A 16,935-nucleotide genomic window follows, 5' to 3' on the forward strand; every position below is an offset into this window, starting at 1 on the left:
CATGGTCCAGTAAACCTGTCTCAAGGGTGTATTTCAAATTGATTACAGACAATTTGCTCAGGACTTTGTGATGAACGTAGATGTCAGAACCTGCTCCTCTACCACTGCCATTGCAGACCTGCAGGAGGATGAGGATGGCGTCTACTTCAGCTCCTACGGGCATTATGGGATTCATGAAGAAATGCTAAAGGTTGGACAGAGCACGTATGCATCAAATCTGCCAACGGGAGAACCTTACAGAATAGGCTTTTTCTTAATAGTCCAGAGGCGCGTGTGCAAATGTGTGTGTGTGAACGCGCTTAGATAACTGCTCCTCAGATGAAAAGATTACAGAGGTGTCAAGTCCCTGAAAATCCTATTTAAGTCAGTTTTCATCTTTCTAATGAAGCCACTTTTTACTAGAAATTGAACATTGGAAAAAACAGTTGCTTGATGGTTCTTCCCAGGAACATCTGTTGTGTTAAATAAGAATTAAATTATTCTTTTTTTTTTTTTTTTAAACATGCAAGAGAAACTTCTTTAGTTTTTAAAATAGCAATGTTGACTTGGTTTGGGCATGTAGTTATCTTGTAAAAATTAATTTAAAATAGTTCTCACACTATTCATGGCATAACTTATAACCTACAGAATTGTTGAGAATATAGAAATGTTTCCTAATGTGGTCAGACCTGATATTTGTATCTGTTCAGTTTTAATAGTCAAGGTGGTAATACCCATAGAAGATAGAAATAAACTTTACCTGCTGACTGTACATTTTGTCACATTACAGATTACAATAGTAGGAATTTTAATTCAGCAAAACTGACTATACTTGACTAGCATAAAATAAAATAAATATTGGATTGCAAAATTTACTAAAAATTTTAAATGTTTATCTCTAGAAACTTTAGATGTTGTCTTCTCTTTTCTTAGAATTGATCAATAAAAATCCTTTTCTAAATTCTTCCTCCAAAGATTATTTTATTTAAAGGCAGCCCAAGAACCTTAAAGCAGTGTCATGCCGTTACTTATGCTGCTGTCACCTGGGGACGATGAGGTGACACTGAGCATTGCAGACACTGCATAGTGTACAAGCGAGTGAATTTGTGTAGAAGAAATGGCCTGCTTTGTATCTGTGGTGGGTTGTTCTCTAAAGGAGCTCATCCAAGCCCTGCTGACGTTTGAAAGCTCTGTCAATGCTACCTGCTCTTTTGAGTATTTGGTGTAGCTCTTGTGTAGCCTTTCTCAGACAGGTCATGGTCATGAAAGTCCCTGTGGGTGGAAGTGTTTTCACAGCCGTGATCAGGGAAGGCTGGTTTGCAATAAAAGGACTTTTGTGCTTGTGTGTCAGCAACTAGAGACTGTGATGTGTGACCAATGTAAGACCCCTGTACGTACATGGAGACTCCAGCTCAAAGGTTCCAGGGTTGTCTTTCCCTTCAGAGAATCACTCAGGCACTGTTATTAATAGTCTCTGCCTCAGTTTCCCTTCTTGTGACACAGAATTGCTCTTGGAGATGTTGATTGGTTTGATATTAACTGAGTTAGGAGGGAGCCTGCCTTGGTTCAGGCTGTGTTTCCTGTTTTTACTAGAACAGCTCTCAGCACAAATAAACTGTTCAGTGGTATCTTGTGACAGAAAGCCTACATAATTCTGACAAGTAATTTGAGGCTGGGAAACCCCAAGTGTAAGGCTTTTATAGACTGATTAGTGACTTTCTTGTTTAGTTGTAGACATTTTAATTATAATTATAATCTTATTTCTATGGATTGGATGAATGAAGTTGTTAAAAATTTAAAGACACAGTTGACAAAGGGTGTGGGTTAAATGGACTTTAGATAACACCTGCTACTTTGGGCCTTTGAAGAAGGGTTGTTGGCTGTAATGCAAGTGTGAGCTGCATAGCATCTGCCTGTGTTTGCTGTGGCAGCTGATCTCTAGGTGTGCAGTAGTGCTGGTTACCAGGCTGTTTTATAGCATGAGGTGTAGGGGCTTATGTTGTCCCCTTGGACCTGTAGCTGACTGGAGCTTTTGATCCCCTTCCTAGGCACCTTGAGGTGCTTTGTGTGACATAAAACTGTAGTGTGTAGCTTCTCTGCCTGAGACTTGTCTGCAGTGGTTTGGTTTTGAGGGATAGAGCTGAGATCCTTCTCTTGCCCCCACACATGGCTCCAGGGTGTCGGAGCTCTTATTAAACTTTGTGTCTGCTTGATGGGAAAGATTTCTTCCAAGTTTTATTCTGTATTCTCATGTTAGTCTTTTTTGTTAGAGTAAATCTTTAGTACTTTTGTTTTGAGGATTTTCTTTGTTGTTTTGTTTGTTTATTTTGAGGCAGGGCCTCCTATAGCTTATGCTGGCCTCAAACTCTATGTAGCAAAAGAGGACCTTGAATCCTGACCTTCCAGCCCTTACTACCATGGATTACAGGATCACAGGCCTGCATTGCCACCCTGGCTTGGAAACAGTTTTTAAGGAGAGTTTTTTTTAGTAGCTTTCCTATTCATGATTATGGGTTTTTCTAGCAAAGTGTCAATTATTCAAAAAAGGGTCTGCTAGATACAGGGCTCTGTGTGTGATGAGCTTACGAGCAATGCCGATGATGAGAGAGGCTACTGGGAGAAGCATCACTCAGCCATAGGAATGTGTGCAGACAGTAGTTGGATGCTTTTGATCAAGTTGGAGTGTGGGGATGCAGGTTGATGGGTGAGAACCTACCATGCTGCTGTACCTATGACTGACGCCCCCGCTGAATTGTTTTTTCAGTAAAAAATGTACAAAATGGTGTGCATTTAAAGGGGCATTTTATGTATAATTTTTCTTCATTCTTGAGAATTTCATGTATATCCAATGAAAATCCTATCCACTCCTTACCCCCCCTAACTTGCCCCACACCTAGCACTAATTGGACTTAGTGGACCCCTCCCTAACCCCCTCACCTGCAAATAAAAGCGGGGGATGGGGATGAATTTTCGAGGAGGAGGCTTTGTTGGAGGGATTTTGGAAGAATTGTCCTTTTTGATAGAAGTTTCCTGTTTATTTTGTGGTGCAATTAGAAGACGGGTCACTGTGGTATATATTAATCAGAGAAAGATACAAGGTTGCACAGGCTTAGGACAGATGTGGTTATTTGTCTGAGGTGCTTTCAGTCCTTATTTGCCTGAATCCATAAAAACGGGGCCCACAGGTAACTGAGGGTTGACTGTTTTCATTTTTTATGTAAAATTAAAAATAAAACTAATTGTAAACTAGAATTTCCACTTGGTGGCAGCTGTTTTTACCATACTCAATTTTTTTTTACTGGGTGCAGAGTCCTCCCCCACCTCATCTATAGACTGTCCATGTCTGACTTAGGGGTGCAGCTTGGTCGCTAGCTAGCAGGAATGTGAGGACACTGCAGGCCTGCCTGGTCACAGTTTATGAGAGATTCCAGAGTATGGAATCTGGTGATGTGTGCCAGAGGGCTCACATGATTTCCTTCTAGACCTACAGCCTTTGAGGCATCATTTTCTAATACAGACATTTCTAGAAACAAAATAGTCCTATAAACCAGATGCTTTTGTGGCTTTCTTAGAAAAATTTCCTTGGTGTAGATTCATGATCCCTGTACGCCATCTTTTCAGTTATCTGTTTTATTTTATTTTACTTTTTTCTGTTCCATTTATTTATTTATTTGTTTGTTTGTTTGTTTGTTTGTTTATTTTTTGGTCACATCACCGCAGGGAGCCAGGCTTTGCTTAAAGGGCACCTTCACTTAGCATTTGTCATCTCTTGAGTCTGACAGTGACCACATGTTGAAAGAGAAAGGTGTGCATGTTTCAAACTAATGGCTAGATTTGATCTTTCACTGATACTTTTTAAATAAAAGTTTTTATGTGTTGTTGCTATTTTTGTTCTTTATTGTTTTCTTTTAAAAAGAAGAAAAAAATGAAATAGCTCTCTTTTCTTAGGCAGAATGTTGCTGTGGAGGCTAACAATGTGTGATACAATAGGCATAGGTTCATAGAAGAATTCATTTATTTGCTCAGACTGTAAACATGGTATCTTGCTCTCTCTATCCTAGGACAAAGTACGCACAGAAAGCTACAGAGATTTCATATATCAAAATCCACACATCTTCAAAGATAAGGTGAGTGAGTGGTCCTTGAGTCAGCCATCCTATGTCGTTCCTGGACAATTGACTCAGGCTTTGCTTCCCAGGAGCCTTTGATGAACTGCTGCGTGGTGCTGAGGCTGATAACCCAGATCTAATGGGGCTGCCATTCAGGGCATCTTTTTATAAAGCTGAAAGTCATTCATTACAGGAATGGAGCCTAGCTAAATTTCACCTGTCTAATTAGTCCAAACTGTAGTTTTTGATTTATGGTGGTTGTGTGTTTGGAATGTATTGATAAACCCCATGGCAAAGCATACTTTTAATTATTATCCAATGTGTAGAATAGCAAAAAATTGGAGTGGAATACTGTAAAAGCTAGAATTTTTTTCTGTACAGTTTAGTCCTTTGTGAATTTATGTTTTTATGGACCATCTTATTTTTTATTTTAATACTGTCTAATTTATTTAAAATTTTATTATATTTTATTTATTTTTTATTTTTTCAGTATGTGTGTTATGTATGGTGGGATGGGCATATGCCTATCACAGAGTACATGTGGTGGTTGGAGAATGGTTTTGTCCTTCCACCATATGAATTCCGGGTTGTCAGGCTTGGCAGCAAGTGCCCTTATCTACAGAGCCATCTGACTGGTCCTGTTTGTGGGTGGTGTCTACATACTGGCATGTACATGGCATGAAAGGACAGATAGAGTTCAGGGACAAGTTGCCAGAGTCAGTTTTCTCCTTCTACTGTGTGGTTCCCAGCAGTCAGTCTCAAGCTTGGTGGCAGGCACCTTTACCTGCTAAGCCGTCTTGACAGTTATGCTGATTATTTAAAAGATGGTTCATAAGCTTTGTGTGTGTAGTCTGTGTGTATGTGTTTGTGTGTATCTGTCTTTCTCTCTGTGTGTGCACACATGAGCTCCTGTGCATCTGAGTGTGCCTCTTTCCTCATTTGTCTCTGTGTATGCATGGCTAATATGGAGTCTAGTGTTTGTGGAGTAGTCCTTCCTCCTAAGTTCTCACATTGTCTTCTTTCCCCTCTGGCCTTTCCCTCCCTTTGCACACTGGTGTGTTTACTCAAAGCATCATGCTTCTGTTTGTCTTTATTAGAATTACCCCACTAATTTAAGCAGGAGCTATGGATTTTGCCTTTTGAATATCTTTGCCTGGAATTTTTCCTCCATCATTTTTCCTTGAAGACTCTACATTGAGAGCATAGAGGTGTTTCTAGTTCTCACTATGTCTTCAAGCTCCTGTAAGTTATTTCCTGGGCTTTCTCTCTTGGAGGAGCAGAGAGTGGAGACCATTGTAGTGAGAGCCACTTCTGTTTCACACTGGGGCATATCTGGAATGGCTTTCTATTTTCTTTCAGTTTTTTTAAAATTTACTTTTTTGTGTGTACATGTGTACCTATTTGTCTGTATGTGCACCTTGTGCATGAAGATACCTACAGATGTGATGTGCCCATGAAAATATTACTTTATAGTTTTAACTCAGTTATTAGCAGGTTATTTATTTATGTTTACTTTCTTCTTAACGTAATAAGCTGTGTAGCAATGAAGTGGTCCTTGTCAGTCTGGCCTTTCAGGAGCCAGGTGTGGGATCTGGGTACGTGGGGAATTGCTGTGTGCCTCACCTGCGGACTGAGTGTTCTAATCCTTCCTGATTGACATTGCTACTGTCTTAGTGGAGTCTTCTCTTACCTTTGTGACATGAATGCCATAGGAATTGAAGCAGTGAATTAGAGGTTTTATTTCTTTGCACTCTAGACTGGGCTATACTCTAGATTCTAGACTAAGAAATACTGGAAGGGTTCAAGTACTAGTTACCAGAGGATCTGTAGACTTTTGAAATAAGAATTTGTGACTGGGAATGGTTCTTACTAAGGTCATGGACCTGTTCACAGCAACTTTTGCTTCTGATTTCTTTGTTGCAGTACTGTGTTTCTGTCTGTGTATGGGCTGGGGAGACGGCTCTGTGATAAAGCACTTACACAAAAACAGGAGGACTGGAGTTCACATTCGTAGCCTCCATGTAAACACCAAGTGCTGTGGTGATTACATGTGATCCAGGTCCAGAGGCACAGATGGGTTTCCCTGTTGCAAGCTGGCTAGCTACAAAAGCTGAGTCATCAGGCTCTGGGTTCAAGTGATGAAGAGTGAAAGTGAGGCATCCAGCGTCATAAACATAAATGCACATCTGAGCACACGCATGCATGCACATATGTACATACGTACACACGTACACACACAGAGTCAAACATTGTATGTTTGCATTATCAACAAAACATTGCAAACTTTGTCGACTCAATTTGTGGCATTCTACTCCTGTCACTAAGAGAGCCTGCCCAAGCTAGTGTGAGCACCAGCAAGGAGGTGCTGCTTTACATGGGGCAGTAGCCATTAACTTTACCAGTGTGATGAACTTTGCTTGGCATTTGTGGTTTCTCAAAGGTCACTTTAATGTAAAATGTTTAGTCTTAAAGCATGTGTAAGGGCATGGTTTTTTAGTGGTTCAAATTATTAGATAGTCTACAGCTTCTGTCTCCTTCTTGCACAGTGATGGTGGCTGTAGAGATGCAGTACTGTGCATTTAAGTGCATTTGATAATATATAGGTCATCGTGGAACACACGGAACGAGAGGATATCTGTCTGCTTCAACACAGGGAGGTTAACTTATGTCTTCAAAACAAGTGAAAAAAACTCAGGCTTTGTGTTCTAGTCTAGTGCTCTCAAGCCGTGTTCTCCACGCTGAGCAGCAGTGTGTCAGTGCTGGAGAGGTTATTTAGAGTGGGACTTGTTAGTTATAGTATGCCTATCCACACACATACATATGTGTTTTTCTATGTGAAATGGTCATGTAACTATTTAATGTCATTGTTTTGAGGGTCTGTGAAATTGTATGTTTCTTCTGTGTTTTATTACTGTTTTATCTTTTGTGTTAAGTAGACCTCATGCTACAATACCAGCTTCCATATCATACTTTACAATGCATAATATAGATGTGTTTTTCATAGTATTGTTATGGGACAGGGGAGTGACCTAGTGGTTATACATGCAGCCATGAGGACTGAGGGAGTGAGTTTGGATCTCAGAGCCCACATGAAGCCTGGAGGCTCCCAGAAGCTCTGGACAGCCTGCCAATAGTAGATAGTAGTAGATAGAGATGCTGTTCCAAATAAGGAGAAGGCGAGGACTGACACCTGAGATTGGCCTGTGACCTCTACACACATGCTGTGGCACATGCATCTTCATAAACACATGAATACACAGTTTTGTTTTTGTTTTTAAGGTGGCTGTAATTAAAAGTGGTCTTTTTCTTTCTTTCTCCTCCCTCCCAATCTCCTTTCTTTTCTTAATATTGTTTCAATTCTCAAAATTCCTGTGGAGGCCATATGGTAGTTCAATTAATTTAACTTTGGGTGACATTTAATCATCTTCTTACATGCTCATAATTAATTTGTTTGGAGTCCATTGAAGAAATTCCCAGTCAGGTGCCGCCTTTATGCTACTGGCTTCTATTTACAGTTAAGGTTTGTTTGTTCACTTTATTTTTTTTTTTTTAAAGAGGAAATCTGCTTCCTTTATCATTTTATCAAAGAGCATTGATTTATTTTGTTATTCCTACCATTTTTTCTGAGTCTGTCAAATTTTGCCTGCCTGATCACTCAGTTATCAGCTAGATGTAATTAACTACTAAAGTTCAGTGGAGAGTATAATTAGCCTGTGGAAGCAGATTGACCTGTGTTAGAAGCCAGTTATATGATTCAATAGCTGTGGGGTCCTGTACCTGTTATTTTCTCTCTTTTGGAGTTTACTTTCCTAATTTGAAAAATGAAGATTAAATAAAGTGTGTGTGTGTGTGTGTGTATGTGTGTGTGTGTGTGTGCGTGTATCCTTGTCTGTCTGTACAGGCGCGAAGGCCAGAAGAGAGCATCAAGTATCTTCCTGTATCAGTACTCCCCACTCCCATCCCCCTGAGGCAGGGTCTTTCTTTGAACCTGGAACTCACATTTTATTGGTTAGGATGGAAGTCATCAAGCCACAGAAATCCTGTTCTCACTCAGAGCTGTGGTTATTGGCATACCTGCAATACTGGGCTTGCAGGGATCTGAACTCCATTGTCATGACTCTTAACCACTGACCCGTATCTCTAAAGCCTGCAAATATATTCTTTTTTTTTTCTTTCTTTCTAATTAGTGTTTTTATTGTCTTTTAATTGAAGGTCCTTTACTGGTCCTTCTTCCATGAGTGGCCAAGATCAAGAAGGGAAGGGGAGGGCAACCAGACAGTGCAAGGAGGGTGCAAACACATTCTTAATTAAACTATGCTATATATATCTTAAGTCTTTTTGTGCATTTTTTATAGAAATTATTCCTTATTTACATTTCTTCTATTTTCCAGTGGCATTAAATAATAAATGACAAAATTTGCTGTCTTAACCTTTTTAAGTATACAGTTGAGTGATATTCAGTACAGTCAAAATGCTGTGGTCCATCATACCATCCACCTTCAGAGTTGTATTCATCTTACAAAGCTGAAACTACCCATTGGTGACTCCCTACTCCTCCTCCCTTTAGCTCCTATAGGTCACTATTTTTCATTATTGCTGTGACTATTCTAAGCACTTTGTATAAGTAGAATCATATGTTGTCCAGTCTCTTCTCACACAACACAATGGTTCCAAAGACTTCACATTGGAGCATGTCTCAGAATTCCCTTTCTTTTAAAGACTGGCTAAGTGATTATATTCATACATGTTACCCAATCATCAGTCTGTGGATGGTCAGGTTACTTCCACACTTATCCATTGGGGATACTATTGCTTTTAACATGGATGTTGAGATGCCCTTTAAGAAACTGCTCTCTTTGTTTGGAAATGTGCCCAGATCTCGTGGCTATTCCTTGTTTAGTACTTGAAGAACTGTCACATAGGTTTTTCAAATGGGTTTTCTCTCTTCCATACCCAGCTATGTAACAAGGGCTCCACTTCTGGTCTTTGCTAACTCCATTGTTTATTTTCTGTCCTGTAGCCATCCTAATGGATCTGAGAGGTTCTATAGTCCAGTTGTGCATTTCCCTAATGACTGGCAGTGTGTAAAGTGTCTTTCCTTGATAAATTTTAATTGTTTAAGTTTAAGAACATCTATACATTGTTTTAATATTTTAGAAATAGTCATATATAATGTATCTTTGACAGAATACAATTTAATTTTAATGCATGCTGAGTTTGGTGGCAGGTGTGCCTATAATCCTAGCACTCAGTAGGCTAAGTCAGTTTTCTCTTTTCCTCCTCCTCCTTTTTTCTTTCTTTTCTTTTTTTTTTTTGGGGGGGTGGTGGTGGTGGTGGTGTCAAGACAAGGTTTCTTTGTGTAGCCCTGGCTGTCCTGGAACTTGCTCTGTAGACCAGGCTGGCCTCAAACTCAGAGATCAACCTGCCTTTGCCTTCCAAGTGCTACAGTTAAAGGCCTGTGCCACTATAGCCGGTTTTGTGGCAGGAGTTTTCAAGTTCCATGCCAGGCTGACTTTCATAAAATATCTCAGGTCAACCTGAGCTACCTAGCAAGACTCTGTCTCAGGAAACCCAAGGTTAGGATGTAACTCAGCAATGAGTGTTCATCTGCTCTGGGTTTGATCCCTTCTCTGGCAGAAAGAAAAAGAGATGAGTTCTTGACAGTGGACTCTGGGTCATAATGGGTCTTGCCCAGATGGTATTGGTGCCATGTTGTCGTCAGCTTCCTCAGACACCCTTGCTAAAGCAGTCAAGCTTCTCAGGCCCATTCCAGCCTTTTATTTTTATTTTATAAATTGTATTGTAACGTGTTTTGGGAGATGGTAAGGGTTTAGGCCCCACCACAAAAATGAACTTCTTTGGGAGCTTTTGCTGTGTTATGTTCTGTGTAGCCACAACTCTATGTTTATACTACATGTTTTACTGTTTCTCTGTTTTGGCTTATTACATTTTATTTGAAACTTGACAAAATTGTTTGTGACAACATTATAATTGCATATTAAAAGAAAATTCTTAGAGGCTGCTGATGTTGCCTTATAGGAGGAAGGGAGTGGGGAGGATCTTTGGGCTTTCCCTGAGATTCCAGCCTCCCCTTCAGGTATCTTCTTGCCGTTTGTGTGGTATTACTGCTCTAATCACATTGGTTTCATGGTCTGGGGAGGTTCTAGAGTATATGGAGAAAGGAAGGTTAAGTGAAGGAGGCTCGTGCTGTGTAGCTGTGGGGAAGTCCTCATCCATCCATGCTCTCTAAGTAAGTCCCATTCATTGGCTCCAAGGTGGGCTTTTGAACTATGATTTGTCACAGGTGTCCTCAAGGAGGTGTTAGATATCATTTTTCTGTCCCTCAGGAAAAGTTTTCCCACAACAGCAGAGTCATGTTATATCTAATCTTTAACTTTTAAAAGAATTTGTCTTGTTTCTGTTGCAAGAGATTGGACCCAGGGCTATGTTATGTGTACATTCTCTCACTGAACTACATCCCCAGATCCCAGAACTCTGATATAATATGGATACATTGGAAAGAAGGGAGAATTGGAGCAGAAGGAAGGGAAACAATACTGTTCTATAGTTCACACATAATTACAGAGGATGCTGATTGTGCCTGTCCTATCAGCACACATTCTGAGTGTGTGTTCTGCAGTCTTACTCAGAGGAGATTGCGAGTAAATGCTGGCTCTTCCTGAGTGGACTGACCCTGTGAGGGTCACCTTGGTTATGTATCTAGATCTTTGCATAGCACACTCCTGTTAAGTCTCACACATATGGATCAGAGATATTCTCCAATCTATTTAAAATTTAAAGGGAGTATATCCCTTTTCACCTGTTCTAATTATTCCATTTTTTTTTATCACATCATGGTTTGGCATTATTTTATATATTTATAAATTAATTTATTGTTCATTGTCCAAAAAGATTGTGTTAACTATTAAGACAAAGACTTGGAGAGCTAGGCATGGTTGTATATTCTTATAATATCAGCACTTATGAGACTGAGGCTGGAGAATTGCAAGTTCAAGGCCAGGCTGAGCAATAGTGATATCCTGTCTCAAAATCTACAAAGAAAGGGTCTTGGCTTGCTTGGTGAACCCTCACCAAGATCATACCTGGTGCTCACGGTAGATGGGCTCTGGACTGGTACATATTTCGGACAAATTGATGCCACCATGATAATTTCAAGGGAAGTATGTTGGGTAGATTCCACTCCCCATTCATGTCCCACCCCTTTCCTCTGGTCATCTCTCCTCACGTGCCATGTTCCCTTCTGCCTTTGTAACTGTTTTTAAATTGCATTGGATCTACTTGAATTCTTTTTGCTCAAACATGAAAGGCATGTTTCTGCCCAAATTCTTAACTGTTGAGCCATGGTCAGACTCTAGCAGTAAGCAGGGCAAAGCTTCTTTATGCTGGCCATGGATTTACTTGATTTGTGCAAAGTATCTCTTAATTCAGTATTGTTGGCCTAACTGCAGAAGACCATGGTGTACTGTAACATTGTTTAAAGTAATCCATAGTATGTTGTTTCTGCACATGGAAATTACCATATTTGATTAGTAAAGTTAAACTTTTTATCAGAAGATAATCCTATCCCAGATACTCCCATGTAAGCGCAATGTGAAACAGAGGACTTTTCAGCAGTAGCTCTTTTATCTTCCAGGTTGTTTTGGATGTTGGGTGTGGAACTGGAATTCTCTCCATGTTCGCTGCCAAAGCCGGGGCCAAGAAAGTGATTGCAGTTGACCAGTCTGAAATCCTGTATCAGGCTATGGATATCATAAGGTAGGTGTACATTTAAGGCTTAATTTATAATTAATTTGAACTTGAAAATTTACACATTTCCAAATTTCTAGTAACTGTTTAGTAAAAGATAGTCAAGATATTTGTCTTTTTGTAAAAATCTACTAGCCTAATAAAATCTTAAGTTGTGTTGAGCTAGTCATTCTGTGAGTCATCCCCACAGTTGTCATGGAATTGTTTTTATGCTGTTTTGACCCATAACTTCCTGATTATAATATAAATTCAGGTACCATTATAGAATGGTATTAACACAAGACTCCACTGAGCAAATCTGTCAGTGATATTTTTCTTAGAAAAAAGCAGTTAGATTAAAGACTGAAGTCAGAGTTTTTATTTTCTGACATCAGCCTTCTTCCTTTGTACTAATTCTGGAATGGTTAGAAGCAAGCTGAAGTTGTAGTTATGTGTAGTTTTATAAAGGTTTTTGTTTCCCATGATGCACAGTAAGGACTTCATTGTCATTCTAGGGGTTCTGTAGCAGTCATCTCAATCACTTGTGCAAACAAACTTGAAAGCCACAGTCCCAATAAAAACTGTTTAGAAAAACTAAAAGTTCATTGTTGGTAGTAAGATTATGGAGAGGCACTTTTGCCAGGAGTTCCAGTGTGAAAGACTGTGCTCCTTGAAGAAGAGACCTTATCCCTGAACCCTGGCCCACACCATCAGTAAGTTTCCTCTACACCCTTCTGCAACGGTGTTCTACCTCAAGTCCAGCACAGAAACACAGACCCAGCTGACCCTGAGGTTGACCTCTGAAACAGCGAGCTGAATTAAGCTCTACTGCAGAACAGAGCTCCTCAGGGAACTGAAACCTAAGCATATATTTACAAGTGAGGGCAGGAGCAGTGCTCAGCAGGTGAGCTACCCATTAGCTTGATTCTACAGAACTGGGCTAGCTGTGCTTTCAGTTGAATTTTGTGTACTGTTGAAATTATAGAACAGGATAGTTTGTTGTAGTTCCTAAAAGTTTTAGAAGCATGCTTGCAAATGCTCGTGTTCACATTCATTGTATCTGAACTTCAGAGCTCAAGGACATAGTGTTAAAGGTTAGAAAAATATTTTTAAAAAATTTAAATTTAGGTGTATGAGTATTTTGCCTGTGTGTATGTATGTATTTGTACTGTGTGCATGCCTGGTGCCTACAGAAGCCAGAACAGAGCATTGACACCTCTGGAGCTGTAGTTAGGGACAGTTGTGAGCCACCATGTGTATGCTGGGACTTGAACCCAGGTCCTCTGGAAGAGTAGTCAGTGCTCACACCTGCTGAGCCATTGCTCCTGCCCTCACTTGTATGTATATGCTCAGGTTTCAGTTCCCTGAGGAGCTCTGTTCTGCAGGAGAGCTTAATTCAGCTCCCTGTTTTCGGGGTCATGTGCAGGGGCAGCAGGATCTGTGTTAATGTGCTGGAGTACATGTACCAGTAAATGGGTTCATCATTGATGTATTTGAATGTTAGTTCAAATTGCTTAATAATAACTTAACACTGCTCAAAAGGTAGATTTCCTCACTAAATAAATTGCTAATATTTCTTTAGTTCTTTCAATTGAGTTCAGAATGAGATATAGTTTAGTTATTTAATTTAAATTATGTCAGAATTTAAAATAGTTCAACTGGCTATTCTGAGGTTGCTGATATGAAAAATATACTTACAATTTCAGACGTGTTAGTGATGACAAGTAAAATTGCAAGGGAAAGGAATTTTTCTTGCTGTTATGTTTTTAACTGTGCACAGAGTAATCCTTTCAGAAATGTAAACTTACCTGAGGGTAGCAAAGCTGCTACACAGTTAAATACTTCATTCACTCTCAGCTCTCTGCTGGATGTATTCTGGTTCTGCCTGACTCAGTAATGGATGACTAGCTCATTATTCAGATTTTGATATAACTGTAGAGTTTTCATGAGAAAGCTGATCTATGTCACTTTCACAATATGGCACTTTGTGAACACACGGTTCAGCCCCAGTGTGAAGTGGAAGGCACAGTCTTTCACTCTGCTTCCATCTAACGTATTAAACAAGGTAAGAAAAACCTAGTGAGGCAATATGGCTCAGCAGTCAAGCACTGGCCTGGCATGTATGAAGCCTGCGTTTGACCCCAGCACCACAAACAGAATAAAAAGAAAAACCGAGGGCTGATTTTGACTTGCTGTCCTGTTCATATAAGTGTCCTCTAGGCTAGGACAAGAGCTCTCTCATCTTTTCATCCCAAACATCTGTAAAGCAGATTGATTGTGGACACTCAGCAAAGGCTTTGAATAGAACTGACATGCGCTTCCTGAAATGCCAGCTTCTCCAGGTTCAGCAGGGACATGAGGAGCTCCTGTGAACACCTGTCTGGTGACTGAGTAGATTAATGAATTTTCAATATCTGTTCAAAGACAGTTAAATCGCCCTGCTAGGGCCTGGAGATCCCTAATCGGTCTAAATCTGATGATTCTTTTCGCCACTGTTTTTACTGTGGTAGATGATGAGTTGCTGTATTATTATCATGTAATTCCATAGCTACATGCAGATGGATGCCCTGGAGTGGGAGGCTTATGCAGAAGTCTTGTCCTGGGCCCACTTCTAAGCTGTGTATCCCCACCCCTATTTTATCTACAAGGTAGTATTGTTTTTAGTGGATTATGTATCTGTGGTTAGGGAAACTGGGATGGGTTTGGGGTCTGGGATGGAGAAGGGATCCTGGTCAGGGCACCATTCTTGTAGTTGTAGTTGTGTTTCAGTTCCTGTGGTACATTTACATGGCGCACCTCTGTGCCCTCTGTGGTTTATGCTGCAAAGATGGCTTTACTCAGTCTGCTGGGCACGTGAGTGCTGGGCCCTGCATGGGTTGGCTGATCTAATTCATTTTTTTTTCTTTCCCGCCAGATTACCAGAGTCTTTGTTCTGATATCCTTATATAATACATATGCTTTTTATTATTACAGTTTTAATTTACTATCATTTCAGTGGGCAACAAAAGATGAAGAAATATGTGGTTTGGGCCCACTGAATTAAAAGCTCAACAGTGCTGTAGCTATTAGAGTATTCTCACCTCTTGTCACTTCAGCTTTTGTTGACATACCTGTGTTCTTTTCTGTGAATTTGACGAGCACCTGTCCTCATCTTTAAATGTCAATCTCTTGGTTGTGATGTGCCATGATGCTCTCTACTTGTGTACTTTCCTGTGTTTTTTAAAATGTCAACTGTGACTGTGTATCTATATCACTGGACCAAAGTAGATTTCAAACTTAATCATACTCTGCTTATTCTAAAGATACATAAATAGCTCTTCATTGCCTTTAAGGAAATCTGACTCCATTAGCCTCACCTTTCAGCTCCCAGTATGATCCCCACCTCTTTCATACCGTATTCTACTAACTCTTTTCTCCCCCACACACTGGAAATTGAATGAACTTGGGGCCTCTTTCAGAGCAAGCTCCACCATGGAGATCCCATGGCACCCTGTGCTGCTCACATCCTCCTTTCCCTCTGACCTTCTTCCTAAGGGCACTGGCTTTTGTCAACTCTTGTGATACCCCTCCTCCAGTAGCTTAATGATAATGAGATTGCTGCTCTGAGGACAGGAATTAAGAGGAGAGGGTTTTGCTGTACTATGGTTTTCACACTGAAATAAACCAATTCGGTGCTTATTGGGTTAGTTGAGAGAGCTCATAAAGGGCTTTTTATTACAGGGAAATATTTCCACAAATTGAAGCTTTGCTAGCTATACAGCAGATTTTGCTAGAGATTAATTGATTTACAATGCTTTTAGGCTCATAGTAAGACTGGGGTGCCTTAGATATCTAAGTTCAGTCTGTAGGTCTTTCCTGAATGGGAAGTTGGCTGGTGCTGAAAACTGTGGAGGAATCTAAATCCATATTCCTGAGAACAATGGACTTGTCTCTTTTGTATATCCTTGAATCACGTTCTTTCTACTTCCATATCTGAGCAGGCGGTTGCAGATGCTAGAAGCAAGATCATAAATGGCCCAATAGACAGCTCTTCACAAGGCAGGCCTTGTCTCCACACAGCCATTCCAAGATGTATTTGTGTGTATGTGTGGGTGGAGTCTTGCTCCTTTAAGAACCATGAAGTGTTACAGCCTTTAGAGCCTTAGTATTTCAGCAAATAGCAAGCAGCTATAGTAATTCACCTGAGAAACTCAAAACTAAGCAATTTTTCCTTTTTTTGTTTTTGTATGGAATACCACACAGATATAAACAAGTACAGAAGCTAAGTGAGCAATAAAATACATAAGTGTTCATAATCACAGAGGAAAATAAACATAGTAACCATTAGCCAGGATGAGAGCCTAACTATCATTTGTTCCTCTGAATCTGCCTCATCCTCTGCCCCGCCTCAGTCAGACAGGCTGCATGACTGCTCAGCTACAGATATCTTACAAATGTACCTCACACATGTCTGTAGAATATAAACCTACAAGCAGAACGAGAGTCATCAGGATAGGTCCTGCTGTTGACTTCCTTGGCTGTCTTCCAAAGTGGTTATGCTAGGCTGCTTTGGCATCAGTCATATGTAACAGTTCTCATTTGAAATATCTGCAGGGTCTGTTAGTCTTTGTAGGGGCCCACATTTGCAAGGGCCCCCTTGCTCCCCTCCCTTTTTTTTTTTTTGGTTGCTGTTTTTTTCTAAAACCATCTAAATAGCTCCTCTGGGTGAGCTAGTTATTGCTTTGTCTGTCCTTTCTTTCCTCCCATAGTTTTTCTTTTTCTTTTTCTTTCTTTCTTTTTTTTTTTTTTAGCCATGGCATTACAGATTGAATGTCACTGTAGCCTCCAAAGAACCTTATAGGTGGGAAGCCCTCTTATCTCCCCCCAACCTCCACATACCAGTAGGCCTGCTTATTGAAAGAATCCAGGCAGGAAAGCATCTGTATGATTCCCTTCATTTGAAGCTGCAGGCTAAAAATCTTGTGAGTGATGAGAAAAAGAAAACTACCAGGAGTTCAAGGCCCTGTCTCAGAGAGGGGGAATGGTGGAGATGACAGACAGACAGAATGAGCATAGGATTTTCTGAGAATGAACAATCAGTCTTTCATGTATTGTTGATTAT

The 16,935-nt window shown here is 40.2% G+C and overlaps 1 protein-coding gene across 2 annotated transcripts in view; it reads left to right on the forward strand.

Annotated features, from left to right (window-relative positions):
- Positions 1-16,935, forward strand: part of Prmt3 (protein arginine methyltransferase 3) — an 84,892-nt gene that overhangs the window by 8,228 nt on the left and 59,729 nt on the right. For both annotated transcript variants that reach the window (XM_055608373.1, XM_055608374.1), the window contains exons 7-9: positions 49-190; positions 4,041-4,106; positions 11,743-11,864. In XM_055608373.1, coding sequence (XP_055464348.1) covers positions 49-190; positions 4,041-4,106; positions 11,743-11,864 — 330 coding nt within the window. The remainder of the gene's footprint in view (positions 1-48; positions 191-4,040; positions 4,107-11,742; positions 11,865-16,935) is intronic.

The sequence above is a fragment of the Psammomys obesus genome, unplaced genomic scaffold (assembly GCF_907164565.1).
Source record: "Psammomys obesus unplaced genomic scaffold, mPsaObe1.curated_primary_1811, whole genome shotgun sequence".
Lineage (NCBI taxonomy): Eukaryota > Metazoa > Chordata > Mammalia > Rodentia > Muridae > Psammomys > Psammomys obesus.